At 55.2% G+C, this 19,220-nt stretch overlaps 2 protein-coding genes across 5 annotated transcripts; both read left to right on the plus strand.

Moving 5' to 3' along the window:
- The first annotated feature begins 10,361 nt into the window (after positions 1 to 10,361).
- On the plus strand, positions 10,362 to 15,226 carry Kremen2 (kringle containing transmembrane protein 2). 4 transcript variants are annotated; one of them, XM_005007446.4, is made up of 10 exons: positions 10,363 to 10,575; positions 11,098 to 11,321; positions 11,561 to 11,735; positions 12,535 to 12,626; positions 12,712 to 12,836; positions 13,032 to 13,185; positions 13,552 to 13,887; positions 13,955 to 14,080; positions 14,174 to 14,255; positions 14,522 to 15,226. In XM_005007446.4, the coding sequence occupies exons 2-10, from the start codon at positions 11,234 to 11,236 to the stop codon at positions 14,730 to 14,732; spliced, it is 1,389 nt and encodes a 462-aa protein (XP_005007503.1). In that variant the 5' UTR covers positions 10,363 to 10,575; positions 11,098 to 11,233; the 3' UTR covers positions 14,733 to 15,226. The 4 variants fall into 4 exon arrangements, with proteins under 4 accessions (XP_063082436.1, XP_005007503.1, XP_063082435.1 ...); XM_063226365.1 differs by having other exon boundaries at positions 11,102 to 11,321; XM_063226366.1 differs by lacking the exon at positions 11,098 to 11,321 and having other exon boundaries at positions 10,362 to 10,575.
- Positions 15,227 to 15,865: 639 nt separating this feature from the next.
- Paqr4 (progestin and adipoQ receptor family member 4) lies at positions 15,866 to 19,220 on the plus strand. The gene is made up of 3 exons (XM_003477693.5): positions 15,866 to 16,410; positions 17,673 to 17,894; positions 17,986 to 19,220. The coding sequence occupies exons 1-3, from the start codon at positions 16,245 to 16,247 to the stop codon at positions 18,417 to 18,419; spliced, it is 822 nt and encodes a 273-aa protein (XP_003477741.1). The 5' UTR covers positions 15,866 to 16,244; the 3' UTR covers positions 18,420 to 19,220.

Consider the following 19,220-nt stretch of genomic DNA (forward strand, 5'->3'; position numbering starts at 1 on the left):
ACAAAAAGGGGTGGGGCCGTGGAGCCGGAACCTCAGGCAGGGCTGCTGAGGTCTGGTGGTGAGGCAGCACCATGGGCTCTGTAGGCTGTGACTGAGCAGGTCACATTGCTGAGAGAGGCTCGAGTCTGCTGCCACTGTCTCTCAGCTATGAACATGCATGCATTAGCCTGGGCAAGTCTGAAATAGGAGTGGTACCAAGCAAAATACAGTCACCCCACTAACACCTCTATCTTTTGGGCAGCTAACCCCATTTGTTGTAGTAGTCCATGACCCAACCCTAACTACTGGCTTTCCTGGGGTTCACCAACCAGATCTGCCCTTAGTCAAGAAAGTGGGCTAGGCAAGATGTGGTATGTTCCTGTAATTCTGCACTCTGGGAGGTAATTTAGACCTTGTCTGAAAATAAAACCAAAAAGAAGAATTGGATATATGGACTTGAGGCAAAGGGCTTGGTGATTTGACAGGTGGCTCCCAAGCAGTGCCGCTGCTGGCCCTCAGCAGTGGACACTCAACACAGTGGCTGCACCTGACATGAGGCACCTCCATCTGAGGCTGAGAGAGGAGATGGACTCCATAGGGTGGGACAGGGAACCCCACCTGACCCTCTGTGCTATAAGTGTGCATGCCACAGGAAGTGCCACAGCCAGGGGAAGGCATCCACACTCAAGAAGAGCGAGTGGCAACCTGTGCACCTTGGGTCTCCATAGGTCTGACCATCATCTTCCCTGTTCACTTGTTACAGTTCACCACACCCAAAAGAGGGCATAAAGACAGTGAAGGGGAACAGTCATGTTGCTGACAATGGCCAGTGTGCATATGGACAGGACGCCAAGACAGTTGTTGCCCTGGATGACTGCAGGCCACCCAGCTCTGCTGCGCATCCACTCAGCCTCAACAGGCTGGTGTCAGCCCTTCACAGCTGCACTGTGGCTCAGAGCTGTGAGCTGTCCCAGAAGGAGACTCACCAAGTCTTCCTCCTAGATGCTGCTATTGTGGGTTAGGCAGCAGCCAGTGAGGGCCCTCAGCAGCCTACCCTCTGCTTCCCACATTCTGCTCAGAGACCTCCAACACACCCTGTGATGAGCCAGGTGTTGTGGCCAATGCCCATAATCCCAGATAACAGAGGCTAAGGCAAGAGCCTTACAGGTTCAAGTCCTGCCTGGGCAATTTAGTGAAACCCTGTCCAAACAAACAAAAACTCTATACTTCAGGAAAAGAAAAATTTGTATAAATATTTTAGTACTAAATTTATTGAGCTATCATAAGATGAATAAAAGTTACCTTTGGCTTCTATGATTACAAGAGGTGCTCAGAGTGGTGGCCCTTAGCTTCAGACATTTACCAGCACGGAGAGCTGCTGCTTGAGTTACCGTGGTCACTGACACTGCTGCACACACATTTTCAGTTCTTAAGAGCCAGCAGTGTGAGGTGGGTTTTCTGGGACCCCCCCCCCCACATCATCTAGGGGCGCGCATCATGCAGAAGTAATACCATCTGTTGAAAAAGCAATACTGTTTTCCTTTTTTCTTGACACAAGGCCTCACTGTGTAGGTCACATTGTCTCTGAACTCACCGTGTAGCCCAGAATCGTGGCATTTCCCCTGCCTCAGCCTTCTGATTGCTGGGAATACAGGTGTGCATCACTAAACCTAATTTAATAAATAACTTTTTTTTTTTTTGTCATTCCTTTTTACTGGTACCAGGGATCGAACTCATGACTGACTGCTTGCAAGGCAGGCGCTTATGCCACTGAGCTAAATCCCCAGCCCCAATAAATAACTTTTAAAATAAAAAGCCAGGTATCCAGCCTGGGCTACAAAGTGAGCTCAAGGTCAGCCTGAACTGCATAGTGAGACCCCATCTCAATAAAAATAAAAATCCAGGTACAATGACATACCTATAATCCCAGCACTGTGGAGGCTGAGGCAAAAGGATTATAAGTTTGAGTTCTGCCTGATCTGTGTAGCTAGTTCAAGGCCAGCCTCGGCTACATAGTGAGATCCTGTCTCAAAACAAAACCGAAAACCAAGAGCAATAAATTAAAAGGAATGAGGAAGTAGCTCATGTATAGAGCTCTTGCCTAGCATGTAGGAGCTCCTAGTTCAATCCCCAGTACTGCAGAAAAAATAAAAAATGTATCTGCACCACAGGACACTGGCATGTGTCTGTGCCTTTAGTGTGACTGCAAACAATGTCTCATGAATTAAAAAAAATTGGCTGGGCATGATGGCATGTGCCGATAGTCCCAGCTAGTCAGGAGGCTGAGGCAGGAGGACTACTTATGCACTGGAATTTGACTAGCCTGGACAACACGATGAAACTGTCCTTTAAAAAAACTATTGCCAAGCATATGCCTTGCAAGCAGGCAGTCGTGAGTTCGATCCCCGGTACCGATAAAAAATGAAAAAGATAAAAAAAAAAAAAAAAAAAAAAACTATTGCCAAGGACAGCAAAAGTGTGGACAAGGAACTCAAACTGAAAACAATGGCAGTGGCCACCTCTCAGAGCCACTGGCCTTCCTGACCTTGTCCCTAAGGTTGTAAGATGAGTTTCATGGAAACACTTAATGGCTCTGTCCTCTTGTCAGTCCCAGCTCAACTCCTGTCCCCATCTATTCTGTCAAGACAGAATAAGGACAGCCTGGTCACCAAGGTTGGTGGGTGCTTCTCAGAGCTTCCCTGAGCACTGAACATACCTCCTTGACCCCTCCTGATGGCTTCTCCTGCCTAGCACCCCTGTGTGGGCTTCTTGTCACCACCCAACCTCTTAGCGTGGGGTTGGTGTCTTGGGAGCTGGACACAGCCCATCTGCACATCCACTCTCACAGGCCACTGAGGATCGGTCTGTTAGCAGCTCCAGCCTGGCCCTCTTTCCTGCTGACCAGCTTTGGGCATTGAGCTGCCCTGGACCTTCCCCAGACTTCCCAGGGCCACTAGCAGTACCCGGTTTCTTGACTGCTGGACCACTACCCTGGCAGGAATCCCTGCCAGAGAATCCCTGGCAGAGGCACCCTGTCCTTCCTCTAATCCATCAGGTGTCAGTACTGCTACCAATCTTGATCTGTTTTTTTCCTCATACTGATTAACCTCAGTACTCTACCACTGAGCTATAACTGCAACCCTTTTCTAATTTTTTTTTTTTTTTTGAGATAGTCTCACTACGCAGTTCAGGCAGGCCTCAAACTTGAGATCCTCCTGTCCCAGCCTCCTGAGTGCTGGGATCATAGGTGTGTGTTGCCATGCCTAGTAAAATTCATTTTTGTATTTTTAAATTTTTATTTATGTATTGGTTTATTTTGGAGTACTGGAGAGTAAACCCAAGGTCCTTGCTGAGCTACATCCCCAGCCTTTTTCTTTCTTTTTTTTTTTTTTTTGCCTTTTTCCTTTTGATCGGTACCAGGGATCGAACTCACGACTGCCTGCTTGCAAGGCAGGCACTTATGCCGCTGAGCTAAATCCCCAGCCCCCTTTTTCTTTTTTAGACAGAATCTCACTAAAATCGCCCCACCTATGCTTGAAATTTATGATCCTCCAGCCTCAGCCTCTTGAGAGACTGAGATTGTCTTTAATAACAGTTCATTGAGATATAATTCACCTATGACACAATTTGCACAATTTAGTGGCTTTTAGTGCCTTCATAGAGCTGTGCTCCCATCCTCACCATCTGTTTCCAGAACAATTTCATCCTCCAGGATGCAGTCCAGTTTCTCCCACTCTCTTCAGCCAGTGTTACCTGGCTAAAGGAGGCTCTTTCCTACAGGATCCTCTAGGGTGCTGAGAGGATTTGGGGAGTCTGAGTATGGCACCATAACACCATTTAGTAGGTCTCTGTATTGACAGATATCCCCATCCTTTGGCCCCCAACTCACTTGGGCGCCAGGCACACAACACCAATGACTGTAGCAGCCTCTACTTGTGCCACATCTCCAGTGGGCCCCACGATAGCTAGGCTCCATATCAAAAATGACTACCCAGCTCAAGGACCAGAAGCCAGAGGCCTCTGGAGACAATTGAGCAGCATCCCACGGGCCTCAGACCACCTGTTTAGAGAATATAGTTATATCTCCACCCACCCCAGTAGACAGCATCCCATTCTCTGAGGAGGAGACCCATTGGTAGCCTGTCCCCAGTCTGAAGTCCCAGATAAGGGACAGGATGCAACCAGGATGCTCACCTGCCTTCAGGGGGCCCACTTTGGGCTGAGCGTACTCCTGTCAGCATGCCCCTGACCCCTCAAAGCCCTTGGCTGACACCCTTGCCAACTTCACCCCTGAAGCCTGTCCTCTCTGGCATACACTTTGCTGCCCAAAACATCATCACACACTTGGCGACTTAAAATGTCCATTTATTATCTCACACATTTGGTGGCCCAGGGGTCTGAGAGAGCAGACAGGGGTCCTCTGCCCAAAGTGTCTCAGGCTGCGGTCAGTGCAGGGTCCTCTTCCAAGTTCGCACAGCCATGGCAGAAGTCATCTCTCTGAAGCTATGGGTGGGACTCAAAGCTATTTGTTTCTCAGCAGGAAGACAAGCATCTCTGTTACTTCTGCTCAAGGCTCACTGACTGAATCCAGCCCTCCTGGCTCGTCTCTCCACACTTTCCTTTGTGCTTTCGTTTTGAGACAAGCTCTTGTTGTGCTGCCCAGGCTGGCCTCTAACTCCTGGGCTCAAGCCATCTGCCAGCTTCAGCCTCCCAAATCACCTATAGGTGTGCAGCATCACACCCAGCCCATCTCCTTTGTTTAACTCTAAGACAACTCCCCAGCCCCTACTTTGTTTTTTAAGATAGGGTCTTGTTAAATTTCCCAAGCTGAGCTCAAACTTGAGATCCTCCTGCCTCAGCTTCCCAGAGTGCTGGGATTACAGGCCTGCACCACTGAAGGCTGTTTAGAGACTTTTAATTACATCTGCAAACATCCCTTCATTGTTGCCACATAACACAACCTGATCACAAGAAAGACACCCATACACTCACAGGTCTGCATGCAGATGCCTGGGAGTACGAATCTGGGGCCCATCTGAGAATTCTTCTGGCCACAACCCCTAACCTACTTCCCTTCCTAATTTTCCCTTCCTGTCTCAGAAAGTGCTGTCACATAGCCCTGGAGGCTGAACTCAGGAGCCCAGGCAGCATGAGCAGCTCCCCTGGGTCTGGGAAGGTGAGTGTGGGGTCCCCACCAGCTTTGTGCCCCCTCAGCCAGGAAACCCACACATGCTCAGGTGGACCTTAGCATCTCCTGTGCTGCCCAAGCTGAGGCAGAAAGACTGAAGAGGTCCCAAGGCGCCCTGCATGTGGGTGCGTCCTCTTGGGGGAGAGGCCAGAGGCGGAGCCTGGGGTGCCAAGCCCAGCACCCACCACCTGCTTGGCAATACCTGACCTCCCCTCTCCCCACTCTGCCATTCCCCAGTGACTCTTCCAGCTCCTGGCTGTCCTTTGGGTAACCCTGTTTTCCCCAAAAGAGAGGCTACTGCTAAAAGTGAGAGCAACAGAATCTCTGCCACACTGGGGTGAGGAGTCCATGCCACAGCTGGGGGAGGGCAACTGTTCCTGATTGCTACCCTCCTTATGTCCCCCAGCATGCTGCTGCCCTTCCCTCATGGACTCAAGCCACAATATCCATATTAACATATTATTTCTGAGTGTTTGCTAGGTGCTAGGCCAACACTCTATTCTTCTCTGATCCAAAGCTGAGGGTCCCTTGAGGGATGGAGGGGAAGGCAGCTATAGCGAGCTGGGCTCTGTGGAGAGGGCTCCCAGTTGCCACTCATCCTAGCTTTGAAGGGATACAAGCTGCAGGTCATCTCCAGGGCGAAGGTGCCACCACCTCTGGCAGCAGGGCCTCCATTTGGATTTCCAGGCCTGGGGGCACAGAGAGCTGTGTGAGGTGGGGGAGCAGCCAGCACAGGGGAGGTCTGGAGGGCATGGGTCGGGGGAGCAGGCACCTCTGCGAGGCAGTTACAGGCCAGGGCCAGCAGGGCGAGGAGGGCCAGGACTCCAAGTGCAATGGGGATGCCTATGGGCATTTGTAGCCCCTGGCTGCTGCTATAGTTCTGGGGAGAGAAGAGAAAAGACAACAGTGAGGGGTCTGTGGAGATGGGGGGTAGGGGGTGTGGCTCTCACCTTCGTGTTCCAGCCTAGCTGTTTCTGGAACCAGCTCATGATTGACTCTTCACCTATCTGGAAAGGGTGAGAGACAATTGCAGACCACGCTCCATCCACCCAGCCGCTCTCCCAGAGGCCCCAACACACCCGGCCACACTCACCGCAGTACCGAGCCCAGCTTCCCTGCGAAACCAATGCGTTTTTCTGGAGCCTTCGAAAGCGAAAGCCTTCCTGCCCTGACTGCCCTAAGAAGGAGGAGCCGGAGGAAGTTGCCTGGTCACGCAACACAGCCCCAAACCCCAATCACAGCCCCTCCCCAGCCCCGCACAGTGACACTGTGAACTGGCCAGCGAGCTAGACAGACAGATAGATGGAGGATTCCATTGCTCCAACAGTTTCCAAACCACAGGGCCAGACCAAATTCCAGAAAGTCGCGTGGATTCCCGAAGCAGCAGAGTCCTCTGGCGCCCCCAGCAGACCACTCCCGGTTCTGCATCGGCTGCTGGTCTACCCAATTCCCCAGCCTCCTTCCCTCACCCAAGTTGCTGAACTACTGTTTGATGAGGATCCAGTTTCCCTAGCTGTGAGCATTTGGTGGCATCACAGGGAAACTGAGGCCTAGGGAGATCAAGATATGTCAAATCCTAGGAGATCAAGGACAAAATCAAAGTGAGTTTCCAAACTTGGGTCCCTCTGGCTGTGTCCAGGCTGGTGTCCATGTACCCCTCCCAGGGGGAAGTGAGCCTGGCTCCCGACTTTGGGCCTCTTGTGCAAAGGTGAGCAACACCCCCATTATGGTGGAGGGGCCCACTATGCAATCCTCACCCAACTCCTAGGTGAGGGCAGAACCAGGCGACTCCAGAAGTGGTGAGACAGCCATGTCTCATGCAGAGGAGCATGCAGGAAGTGGCCCAGGAAAGGAAGATGGGGGTGGGGGGTGGAGGGGTGGATATCTTCATCCGGAGGGAAGCACAGGGTTCAGGCTCAGAGGTAAGAAAGAGTCCAGGACTGGGGAATGAGAAGGGGCCCAATGGTGGGGCGAAGTGGGGGTAGGGGCAGGGTGGGAAAAGATCATTTGGACACAGGCCTGCACATAATGTGACTGGTAAAGGCACCTTGGAGTGATGCTCCTATATCCCAAAGAATGCCAGAGACTGACACAAACCGCCTGAAACATAAGCCCCTCAGGAATCAGCCCAGCCAATACCTCCATCTCCAACATATGGTCCCCAAAATGTGAGACAATGATTTTCTGTTATTTGAGCCACCCAGATTGTGGAACTTTGCTACAGAAGCCTTATGAACCAAACACGGATGAAGAGAGGTGTGTAGAAAGCCTGGTGTGGTGATGCAAGACGCTGTGACAGGAAGATCCAAATTCGAGCCCAGGTTGGGCACTTAGCAAGATCCTATCTCAAAAATAAGGTGGTAGGCATGGTGGCACAAGCCTGTGATTCCAGGCCTTGGAAGGCTGAGCCTTGAGTTAGAAGCCAGCATAGACTACATAGTATGTTCAAAACCAGTGTGAACTACTATCTCAAATAAGTACATAAATAAGTAAAGAAGAAAGAACAACAACAACAAAAAAGGACTGGGAATATAGATCAGTGCAAAGGCACTGGGTTAAATCCCTAGTACTGGGGGGGGCAGCTGGAGAAGGCAGGGCATGCTAGGTGTGGTGGTGCCACCTTGCCCTGCCTGCTCAGCATTAGCATCCTCATCAATTAGCGTGACCTCTTCTTGTGTCTTGGGGCCCCTCTTTACTCAGTAAGTAAAGAGAAACTGAGGCTGTTGCAGAGCAACTAGCAGGGGCCTGCATCAGTGTTTCCCACACTGTAGCACCCAGGGATCTTGGGGAAAGGTAGATTGTAAGACAGACTTGCATTTGTAACAAGCTGCTGGCAGTGAGGAGGATGTGCACCGAACTTGCCCCTATAACTACACCTAATGCAAAGGAAGGCAGGAAAATAGGGTGCAGTGGTTTGCGCAGGAGCTGGCGGAACCAGCATTAGTAAACACATGGTGGGTAGAGCAGGTGGGAGGAACAAGGCTCTCCCCTGAGAAGAGATTGCAGAACCACAGCTGTGTGACTAGGGAGCGTGTGACTGGGACTCTGGGATCGCCCTGCAGGGAGCTTCCTTCTGAGATGCTGAAAGGTGCTCCTCACCCCGCACCCCTCTTCCAGGTCTCAGGTGGAGAAGGGGCTTGGAGATGAGGTCTACCTGGTTCATTTTCCCCAGGACCTGCCCAGGGATCCCCAGGGCAGTTTGCTTCACACAGAACATTCTGCTTCCTCCTTTTGCCTTGGTGGCTGCATATACCCTGTCACGAGGGCCAGGCCTCAAAGGAAAATTTATCCCCACAGAAAAGTGAAAAAACAAAAGAGACAAGACCAAAGCACCTGACTCCACACCAAGTCCACCCTCTCTGACTGGCTTTCTGCACAGAAAAGTTCTGGGCCCAGGAGCCCCAATCTCTGCACCTACTCCCAGGGATGTCTACTGGGACAAAATGGCCTGACTCCTCATCTCAGCGTCCCCCACATTTTCACTATGTTCCCCCTGAACCTGCAAACTGGTATTACATGGCAGGAGGAGAGAAAGGACAAGGCCCCTCCTGGCACAGGACTCTTCTCCATCCAAGCCCAAAGCCTGAGCTCTTTGCTGCCCCCATGTGGCAGGCCTATTCCTGTGAATTCCTTGCTTTGAGTACCAGCGTACCACCAGGGTTAGACACCCCCCTCCAGTGATCCTAGGTTGACCCCTGTCCCTCCCTGGCCTCAGTAGCCTCATCTGTGCAATGCACTGCAGGGATGTGAGACTCTCAAAAGAAGACAAGAGAGAACTAATGTCTCTATACTCAGAAATTCCTGCGGTTAGGGACCTCCCCCATCCCCCACCCCCCAGAAAAACAGTATAGGATGAGGACAGCATTTGCAACTAGCTTTTGGGTCATGAAGAGCAGAATGCTTGAGTCTCAACTCCAACACCACACCAGCTTGCAGTGGCCTCTGAACACAGTTGGTGGGTCTGGGGAATGGGGAAATGAAAACCTTGCCACTTCACTCACCCAGCATGGCCCTTAGGAGCAGTCAGGCTGCTGCTAGCAGAGCACCGAGTGCTGAATGCTGGGTGGGTATGGGTGTGCACGCACGCTCTGAGGCCTTTCTTAGTTCTGGGAGGTTCCAGGAATGAACTGAGACAGGAGAAGCTTGTGGTCCTTGCCTACATCTCCTCAGCTGCGCTCTGCAGGAGGCGCCAGTCCCCGAGGTGGATCCTTGTCTTACTCCCATCTGTGTGATTCCTCCACCAAGCCTCCCATGATTTTCATTTAGAACACGAACAGCTTGGCCCGGGGATACAGCTCAGTGGCCTAAGCCTCTGCCTGGCAAGCACAAGATACTGAGTACAATTCCAGTACAAAAAAAAGAATACAGATGTCCTGACTGACCCTGTTCTCTACTTCACCCTTTTTACCACAATGTCTGCACCCTGACATTCTTCATAGGCTCTCAGGTGGGGGGGACAAGGGAGACCAGTGTGGACAGTAGCCCCTGATTCCTCTGTGGTTAGGGGGTGCCTGGTGGGTTTCAGTGTAAGGCCAGCAGAGGAAGGAAACTCCCACTCCAGTACTCAACCTGGGAGGAGGCACCCCGACTCTGGGCCACCTCCTTCTAATGCCCTATCTCCCAGCACACGTCTGTCCCCAACCCCAGGAGACACAAGAGACTTCCTGAGGCATTAACTGCAATCTCGGTGGGTCAGATCACCAACGGGCACCTTGGTCTCTCAGAGTCTTCCCCGTGCCATCCTGTCCCCAAATCTTGCTTCTTCGTTTGCTGCCAGAATGGGTATCAGGCTGGGATCAGGGAGCTAGCTGGGCCCCCGGTGGACAGCCTCTGGGGCCTTGACGTAGGGTGACAGGCTGGACTGATGGGCAAAGGATCTGGGGCCCCTGCCTCCCTCCACCTACTTCACTCGGCCTCCGCCCTCCCACGCACCTGCGCTGGCCTCCCCCCAAACCCTGGGGGCAGCGGGCTGGCAGCGCCAGATCAGACAATTCTGAGGAGTCGGGCCCAGGAGGAGGGGGCGGGGAATTTCCCCCCACGCCTGCCTGGGCCTGCTCCCCTCCCCCTCCCCCGCCAGGTGGGGGGCACCGCTGGGGGAATTCCACAGCACTGCCATGGCTCTGAGCGCCGGGCCGGGGTCCGGGGAAGGAGCGGGGTGGGGGTGGGGGGAGGCTGGGGCCGGGGGCGCAGCTGCCTTCCTCCCCAGACGCCAGCTGCCCCTGCCTGTCCTGAACCGAGCGCCCGCCGCCCATCGAGGTTCGCCTGTCTCGCGGGTGCGGGGGCAGGGAGTGGCGCTTCCTCCTTGAAGCCAGCGGCATCGGAGCTTGGGGAAGGAGGAGTGAGCGCGCGTGCGAGCTGCTGACGATGAATGGGTGAACGAGGGGGAGAATGCAGGCACTTGAACCAGGGTGCGTGTGACCTGGAGACTCCCTGCTGCAGCGGGAGGGATCTTGCATGTCCCATTTTAGGATCCCTTGTCTGCTAGATCGGCCTGTCCCCCTCCACACCCTTCCACTAGAACTCGCATTGACCCTTGGAAGGGAGGGAAGGGGCGGGGAGTGGTTTGCCGGGATGTTGGGGGTCCTGGGGGGGGGGCGGGCGGGAGTGGGAGGCGTCTGGACCTGCTGCCTGCGCTCCTGTCCCGGGCGGGGCTTCCCGCTCTGGGGTGGGGGTGGACCCGCGGGGTGGGGGGTAAGGGGGGTAAGAGCTAGCGCCTTAGAGACCCAGGCGAGGAAGAGGCAGACAGCCAGGCGCAGCGGAAGGGGGAGGGTGCGGACGCCGAGGCACTACCCAGAGCAGGGACGCACAGACTGAGAAAGCCCCGGCTGGATCCTCCCGAGAGACCCCCGGTCAAGGACAAGGGCAGAGAGACACCTCCAAGAGGCACAGACCCTGGGAGGCAAAGATCCCCGGGAGATATCTTCCCCCAGGCAGACAGCGCCGTCCAGAGAGTGAGAGGAGGACAGCAAAGGACAACACCCCGAAGGTCGCTTAGGAGACCCCAGAACGGCCCAAGGGGTGGTCGGGTCGTCTCCGGGCCAAGACAACTTTCCCAGGTTGGGGACGATGGGGACACGGGCCCTGCTGGGCCTCCTCCTCTTTATCCCGCTGCTGCAGCCGCGCAGGGCCTGGGCAGGAAGCCTGAAGAGTCCAGGTGAGTCAGGTAGAGGGCCAAGTCTTGGTCACCGCTCCATCCTCGGCCTCTCCACCAGGGCTGGTTGGGGCCTCGAGGCTGAGGCCGGATAGGCGGCAGAGAAGGTGGCAGGAACAGCTGAGCAGCTCAAGGGCCCCGCGGGGGGCGGACACTGGGGTGTGTTGACGGTGATCCAGGCGGGAGTGGGGGTTCTGCCCTAGAAGGGTCCAGTCTCCCCAGGTCCCGTGATTGCCCAGCAGGTCTGTCCGAGTGCTTCCAGGTGAATGGGGCCGACTATCGTGGCCACCAGAACCACACAGGCCCACGCGGGACAGGACGCCCGTGTCTCTTCTGGGACCAGACACAGCAGCACAGCTACAGTAGCGCCAGTGACCCGCAGGGCCGCTGGGGGCTGGGCGCGCACAACTTCTGCCGGTGAGGGCAAGGCTGGACCCCGAGCTCTGGGCAGTGATCTGAGGGGGCTACTTGTGAACCTCAAAAACTTCTGCACTTTAGCCCAGCTGGAGGATCTAGGGGTGGAGTCAAAGCCGGGGCAAGGCCTATCTTGCGCTGGGGGAGGCGCAGGGTGGGATGCACAGACCGGTTTTTTTTGTTGTTGTTGTTTTTTGGGAAAGGACTGAGATCTAAGTAGGGCATTGTTGTGCATGCCTGGAATCCCAGCACTGGGAGGCTGAGGCAGGAGGATGGCTGTGAGTTTGAAGCCAGCTGGGGCTCCATAATGAGTTAAAAGCTGGCCTGAACTATACAATGAGATCTTATCTCAAAAAAACAAATATAAAATAAAACAGCTGGGCTGTATGGTGGTGCACACCTGTAATTTCAGCACTCGGGAGGCTGAGGCAGAAAGATTGCTGCAAATGTAAGACCAGTCTGGCCTACAAAGTGTGCTCAAGGCCAGCCTAAACAGCATAGTGAGACCTTGTCTCAAATAACCAAAGGGGGGAGGGGAAATATATATATATATATATATATATATATATATATATATATATTTCCAAGGCAAGGGAAATGGCAAGTGAGGGTAAAGTCCTAAAATATGAGATCAAGTCCCTCAAGTTTCCTTTAATGACTTAGCTACATGCATTGATATTCAGAAACACATGGCAAAAACTAGAACATGTGTGCATGGCCTCTAACAGAGTGGAATCTTGGTGGTCACATTGCACATAAGGGAAAAGGGATCCTGAGCCTTCCACCCGTTCCCCCTACCCAGGAACCCAGATGGTGATGTGCAACCATGGTGCTATGTGGCTGAGACGGAAGAGGGCATCTACTGGCGTTATTGTGACATCCCCACATGTCACAGTAAGTCGGCCTGGCTGGAGAGAGGGGGAAGTATAATAGGAGAGTTGTTTTCAGAGGTGAGAATCTGACCCCACTGTCTCTTCAGTGCCTGGCTACCTAGGGTGCTTTGTTGACTCTGGTACACCCCCGGCTCTCAGTGGCCCCAGTGGCACCTCCACGAAACTCACAGTCCAGGTGTGCCTTCGTTTCTGCCGCATGAAGGGCTATCAGGTACAGTACTGCCCATGGCCGCTGCACAGTGATCCTTGATTGACCTTAATCTCAGGACACCAGTCAACTCCCAACACTCTGACGCCAGACCTTGGCACTGGTTTCTGAACCTTTAGTCTGATTCCCACTTCTGACCCCACCACTTCACCCCTACCTGGGTCTCTGCCTTTGGGGTCACCCAGTCTGTGCTCCCAGCTGGCTGGTGTGGAGGCTGGTTATGCCTGCTTCTGTGGCTCTGAAAGCGACTTGGCACGGGGACGTGGAGCACCTGCCACTGACTGTGACCAGATCTGTTTCGGCCATCCCGGCCAGCTGTGTGGTGGCGACGGGCGACTAGGCATCTATGAAGGTGAGTGGTAGGCTGGAGGGGCCTTCTGATGAGGAGACAAGTCTAGGCGGGGCAGAACCCTAGGTGTGCTGTACCCTGATATGGGCAGAATCAGGAAAGTAGAATGGGTGGCTGGGGTTCCTGCCTGGAAGAGAACTGGAATTGACATCGGGTCTAAAGAGGGATCTAGAGACCAGGACCTAAGCAAGGATTATTCTAAAGGCAGAGCCTATGGAAGTTAGGCAGGACCTAGATTTGGGGTGGAGACTGGGCTGTCTGGGTTTGGACTGGGCTGACCTGGGCTGAGGCCTAGCTAGAGTGGAAGCTGCAGCCATTAAGGGACAGTGCCGCTGACCTCTGGGTTCTGACCACTGGCCCCGCACGCAGTGTCTGTGGGCTCCTGTCAGGGAAACTGGACAGCGCCTCAGGGTGTCATTTACTCTCCGGACTTTCCTGACGAGTATGGACCAGACAGGAACTGCAGCTGGGTGGTAGGCCCGTCGTCAGGCGCAGCGCTGGAGCTCACCTTCCGCCTTTTCGAGCTGGCAGACCCGCGCGACAGATTGGAGCTTCGCGAAGTCCCCTCGGGAAGCCTGCTGCGGGCCTTCGACGGGACCCGCCCGCCGCCAGCCGGGCCTCTGCGCCTGAGGGTCGCTGCAGTCCTGCTCACCTTCCACAGCGATGCTCGTGGCCACGCGCAGGGCTTCGCACTCACCTACCGTGGTGAGCCCCGCCCCGGCCCCGCCCCGCTGCCCACCCCCACCACCCCGCCTCACTCTGGGCTCCGCAGGGCTGCAGAACATAGTCGAGGACCGTGCACAGCCAAAGGGATCTGCCCAGACCCCCGAGGAGACTCCTGGCAGGGCCAATGCGAGCTGCAGCCCCAGGCCTGTGACTCTGCAGGCTGCAATGGGGGGTGAGGCACAAGAAAAGTGGATGGTGGGGGTGAGCCAGGGAGCAGGCCCTGGAAGGGAGGAGGAACCTGCCCTAACCACAACTGTATCCACAGCCCGGGTCTTCTCATTGGCGACAGTTGTCTCCGTGCTGCTCTTCCTGCTCCTGTCGCTGCTGCTGCATCTCCTGCGCCGACGGTGTGGGCACTGGGGCAGGGCTTGAGGGTGGACCAAGCACCAGGAGTCTGACACCTTAGAATCCAAGGAAATGAGGCCCTGGTGGGAACTTGGGATCCTGGTGGGGACTTGGGCGCCCAGGTGGGGGTGAAGCTAGAAAAGGACTCCTGTGCTCTTGAGGGGGTGAGGCTTTGGATGCACACACAGAGCTACATGGATCCCAGACAGAATAGGATGCTGGAGGTGGGACTGAGTAGGGGTCCTGCTGATATCTGCTCCTTTCCTAGGAACTGCTTGCTGGCTCCAGGAAAAGGGCCACCAACGTTGGGACCTTCCAGGGACACTGGGAGAAGCTGGACTGTGTGGTACCGAAGGCCCAGAAGGATGGCCCTGCCTTGTCCTACCGGAGACCCCCAGGCTGAAAGTCCTGCTGCAGGCTACCGGCCCCTGAGTGCTTCCAGCCAGAGTTCCTTGCGCTCACTCATCTCTGCTCTCTGACTGCTCCCAGACTTTGTCCCAGAGGGTCTGTAGGACATGGGACCTTGTGCTATCGAGATGGACACTTGAGACATTACACTGCACCCTACCTCGGTCTTCTACCCCTTCAAAGGAAGATCAGCCTCTGACCATCTTGGGGACACCAGAAATTGGACAAGAAACATCTAATGCTATGGTGTGGACTTGGCCTGACCTTTGGGGTCCAGGTGTTCTAGGCCAAAGGACAAGAAAAATCTAGCTTTCCAACCCATGAACCTTGATATGGGGGTGGTCTGTGGTTTCAGTGGTCTTTGAGCTCCTCGTGTGGTGGTCCTGGACTGCTGTCCTCAATAAGAGGTCAGCAGTCAACAAAAGTTCCACCCTACACCTTAAATAGAGAGTCTATTTTGATTAGGCCTCCAAAGTTCTTACATGGAGGGAGCAGCTATGTTAGTGAGGTACAGCAGTGGAGAATTCCCTGTATTCATGAAATGAAAGGTGTTTTACACAATTAATTTGGTGGAGCCTTCTGGAATGCAGAGGATAAAGGGACCAAATGGATGAGTGTGTCTTGTAGGACAAGGAAGGCTGAGAGGTCTTGTAGGACAAGGAAGGACAAGGTCAGTGAGATGTGCTGACTCATCCAGGGTGGACAGGATGGAACCACCCCTCTCCTCGTACCTTCTACCTGGGGGCAAAAGGTTCACCTTGTGGGCACGATAAAGACTGAGCTGGTCCAGGCCCAGACTAGACTCTTCCTCATACACCCCCTCAAGTCATAGTGGGGGCGCCCAGGAGCTTGCCTAGACCCTCCCAAAGTGGTCTGCGCCAGTAGCACCTTGGACAGAGCCCCAACAGCAAGGTAGGGCTGGATGTAAGGGGCTTTGCCCTTGAGGATGTGTGCCCAAAAAATGTGACAACCTGGGGATCACAAGAAAGATCAGGTGCGAACGTGGGGGACACCAAATGCCAGGTCACTTCAGCAGAACATGTGGAGCCAGGACCTCAGGTCCCAAATCAACAACTGCCCCATGCAAATAAAGCTGAAACTGTATATATATTATGCTAACAGAAGGAGGAGGCCTAGGCAGCTCGGGGAGGAGCTCCCCCGCCAGCCCTGCCCATTGGGCCGGGCAGCGTAGACGTCAGGAATCCAGCGCGCGAAACACCACCAGGGTGACGGGGGCGAGGAGCCCGGGGCGGAGCTTGGCGTCCCCTCCCTTGTCCTGCCGTGCCTGTCCTCCGTGCTTCCTTGAGAAGACCTGAAGACTCGCTGTGGCCGTTTCCTCTAGGAGAGCTACTCCTACGGCACGCCTTCCCGGAGCGCAGCCGGTCGCTTTGCGCGGGCGCCAGCATCTCCAACCTGTGCCCACGCGCGGTGGCAGCGGGTTCGCGCAGCGCGAGAGCGGAGTGGGCTGGGTCCACAGTCTGGTGTGTGAGGCGTCGCTGCGTGAGGCAGCAAGCATGAGCTTCTCGGCACTGCAGCCCTGCTGAAGAGGAGGCCCAGCTGCAGGAGAAGCGCTGCTCGGGGCCATGGCGTTTCTGGCTGGGCCGCGACTACTGGACTGGGCCAGCTCGCCGCCGCACCTCCAGTTCAATAAGTTCGTGCTGACCGGCTACCGGCCGGCCAGCAGCGGCTCGGGCTGCCTGCGCAGCCTCTTCTACCTGCACAACGAGCTGGGCAACATCTACACACATGGTGAGCCGCACCCCGCTCCGGGCATCCTGCTCCCCACCCTGCGTGTGTGCCCGGGCTCCAAACCAGGGAAAACCTCCGCGCCCTGGCCCAGGCTAGTCCCGGCCCTGACTCGGCTAGGAGCTACAGTGACAAAGCTGCCATTGTCCAAGCCGCGCTTGCCAGCTTCCGCTTTTCTCAGCAGGGGGGCCCAGGACCAGAGAGGGGGGCAGAGTGAGGGGCAGATGCGGTTAATCCCGCTGAGCCTTGGGGGTAAGGAGCCTGGTGTCCGACTTTTTCGTAATCCCAGTGCCCTGGGCACCCTTCCCAGCCGGCACCCATCCTGGAGATGGGTGTTAACTGTGTGGACAATGGCCTGGGACAAGAAGTGCACCACAGCCAGGCCCCAATGCCACCCCCGCTCCAGCAGCCTTGTCTTGGCTCTGCCTGATAGTGTGTCCCCGGCCTCCACCTCCGTGCGCTCCGCCCCTCCTCCACCACCCACAGCGCTCTGCTGACACAGACTTGCCCGTCCTTGAGCCGGCCCAGCCAGGAGAGGGGCCCAGAGCCCTCTGGGTTTAGCCTGGGGGCCTTTCCCTGGTGACAAACTATGGATAGGCCAGTCCCCCTCCAAAAATATGTTGGCAGCTAATGTCCTGGTCTGTCCACAGTTAGGCCACTACCATTGCCAGTAGGGAGGGCTGGGCATCTCCTAGAAGGGCTTTTGAGTTCGGAGGAGTGGAGCCCCGGGAGAGGAAACAAAACAAGTTCTTTTAGCCCCTTGCTCTCCCTCTGGACATATCTGGCCTAGGCCCTTTCTGGAAGACAAAAATGGCTCAACCCTCCATTTGTATGGGGACCAGCCCTGGGGCTAGTATGTTACCCACATATTCTACTGAGAATGCAGCCTGAGGTCCTGCCTCCCAGGGTGGACACTCAGGACAGGCAGGCCTGGTGGGGCCTGCTGTTTGAGGGGTGAGGGCAGCTTGGGAAGTAGGTATCTTGGGCTTCTTCACAGTCCTTCGCTTACTGCTTAGTTTGCCTGAGGCAGGTTACTTGGCTTCTGTGTCTGTTTCCTCACCTGCAAAGTGAGTCTCATCATCTTTACTTCCCAGAACTTCAGTGAGCCATGACAGTTTCTGAAAGGCTGTAGCCCTGAGCTGCCTCTATGCTGCATTGCTGGTCAACTTCAGATCTGTCTCATCCCTCTTGCATCAACTCTAGACTGGTCCTGTTTTGGAAGTGACCTAAGCTGAAACTACCTGTTTACTGTCTGCTTCCCCCAGGGGTGGCCTTGCTGGGTTTCCTGGTGCTGGTGCCGATGACCATGCCCTGGAGTCAGCTGGGCAAGGATGGCTGGCTGGGGGGCACACACTGTGTGGCTTGCGTGGCCCCCCCTGCAGCCTCAGTGTTATATCACCTCTTCATGTGCCACCAAGGGGGCAGTCCAGTGTACGCCCGGCTTCTCGCCCTGGATATGTGTGGGGTCTGCCTCGTCAACACTCTTGGTGAGCCAGGGTTCCAGGGAGGGGGAGGCAAGGGTTTCTGGCATGATCCCTGAGCAGCCTCAGCCTGATTGCCCTCTCTTTCTCTCTGCAGGGGCTCTGCCCATCATACACTGTACCCTGGCCTGCAGGCCCTGGCTGCGCCCGGCTGCCTTAGTGGGCTATACTATGCTGTCAGCCGTGGCTGGCTGGCGTGCCCTCACAGCCCCTTCTACCAGTGCTCGGCTCCGAGCTTTTGGTTGGCAAGCTGGGGCTCGCCTGCTGGTATTTGGGGCCCGTGGAGTAGGTCTAGGGTCAGGGGCCCCAGGCTCCCTGCCCTGCTACCTCCGCATGGATGCACTGGCACTGCTTGGAGGGCTGGTGAATGTGGCCCGTCTGCCAGAGCGCTGGGGGCCCGGCCGCTTCGACTACTGGGGCAATTCCCACCAGATCATGCACCTGCTCAGCGTGGGCTCCATCCTCCAGCTGCACGCCGGTGTTGTGCCTGACCTGCTCTGGACGGCTCGCCATGCCTGTTCCCCAGACTGAACTGCTTCCTGCCTACCTGTGGCCTCTTGGGACCAATAAAGGCACTTTCCCACCACCTGCTGGTCTGCAAGGGGCAGGCTCCCTGGACGCTACCAGTGCACAGAACTTCCCAGCTGAGATTGCTCATCTCTTCATTCTTCCCTATGGACTAACCTCTCCTTCTACCCAGGCGTGAAATTCCAACTTCGCTTCCCTTGCTCCTTTACTGTATCAGCTGGAGGACATTTCACACACATACCTCTTTATCTCTGCGACCTATAAGGGTTGGGCAGAGGGGCTCTGGGGTCATATCTCAGACAGAACTCCAGTGTAGAGCCATCATCCCACCCTTCCCCTTTTGTAGAGGGCAGCCCCTCTGTTCCTGCTTCCTGACCTGTCTGTCCCCTTGCATGCTTCCCCAGCAGCCAGAAGCTCCTCCTGTCCAAGAGATTGGAGTAAGCGTTCAAGGCAGCAGGACCACCTCCTTTTCTTAAGACCAAGTAGGTACTAGACTTTCTTCAACCAAGTGTCCAACAAGCAGCAGGACAGTGGCTGCTTTTCCCAGGCAATAGGCACAGACGTGGAGTGACCCTAGACCCAGACCCCATTTAAGGACCATGGGCTAATGCCCAACCTGCCCACTGGGGATTTATACACTCAGGAAATCTCTGCTCCACAGTGTGTTGCTCTGGTCCTCTGACCTGAGGACAGGGTAACTACACTCTGCAGCAGGGGTCAACCTCAGCTGGATCCTCCCAGAGGCCTAAGACCATGGGCAACATTAATAAAGGGACAAGAAGCATTGTGTTCCTACTCAAGCAA

The sequence above is a fragment of the Cavia porcellus genome, unplaced genomic scaffold, assembly GCF_034190915.1.
Source record: "Cavia porcellus strain 051 isolate PalLab524CR breed Dunkin Hartley unplaced genomic scaffold, mCavPor4.1 scaffold_16, whole genome shotgun sequence".
NCBI lineage: Eukaryota > Metazoa > Chordata > Mammalia > Rodentia > Caviidae > Cavia > Cavia porcellus.

Coding starts and splice junctions, on each gene's coding strand:
- Kremen2 (XM_005007446.4), top strand. CDS start 11,234: ATGGGGACACGGGCCCTGCTGGGCCTCCTCCTCTTTATCCCGCTGCTG. Junction 13,888..13,954: donor CTTCGCACTCACCTACCGTG/GTGAGCCCCGCC, acceptor TGGGCTCCGCAG/GGCTGCAGAACATAGTCGAG. Junction 14,081..14,173: donor TCTGCAGGCTGCAATGGGGG/GTGAGGCACAAG, acceptor CTGTATCCACAG/CCCGGGTCTTCTCATTGGCG.
- Paqr4 (XM_003477693.5), top strand. CDS start 16,245: ATGGCGTTTCTGGCTGGGCCGCGACTACTGGACTGGGCCAGCTCGCCG. Junction 16,411..17,672: donor GGGCAACATCTACACACATG/GTGAGCCGCACC, acceptor TGCTTCCCCCAG/GGGTGGCCTTGCTGGGTTTC. Junction 17,895..17,985: donor CTGCCTCGTCAACACTCTTG/GTGAGCCAGGGT, acceptor TTCTCTCTGCAG/GGGCTCTGCCCATCATACAC.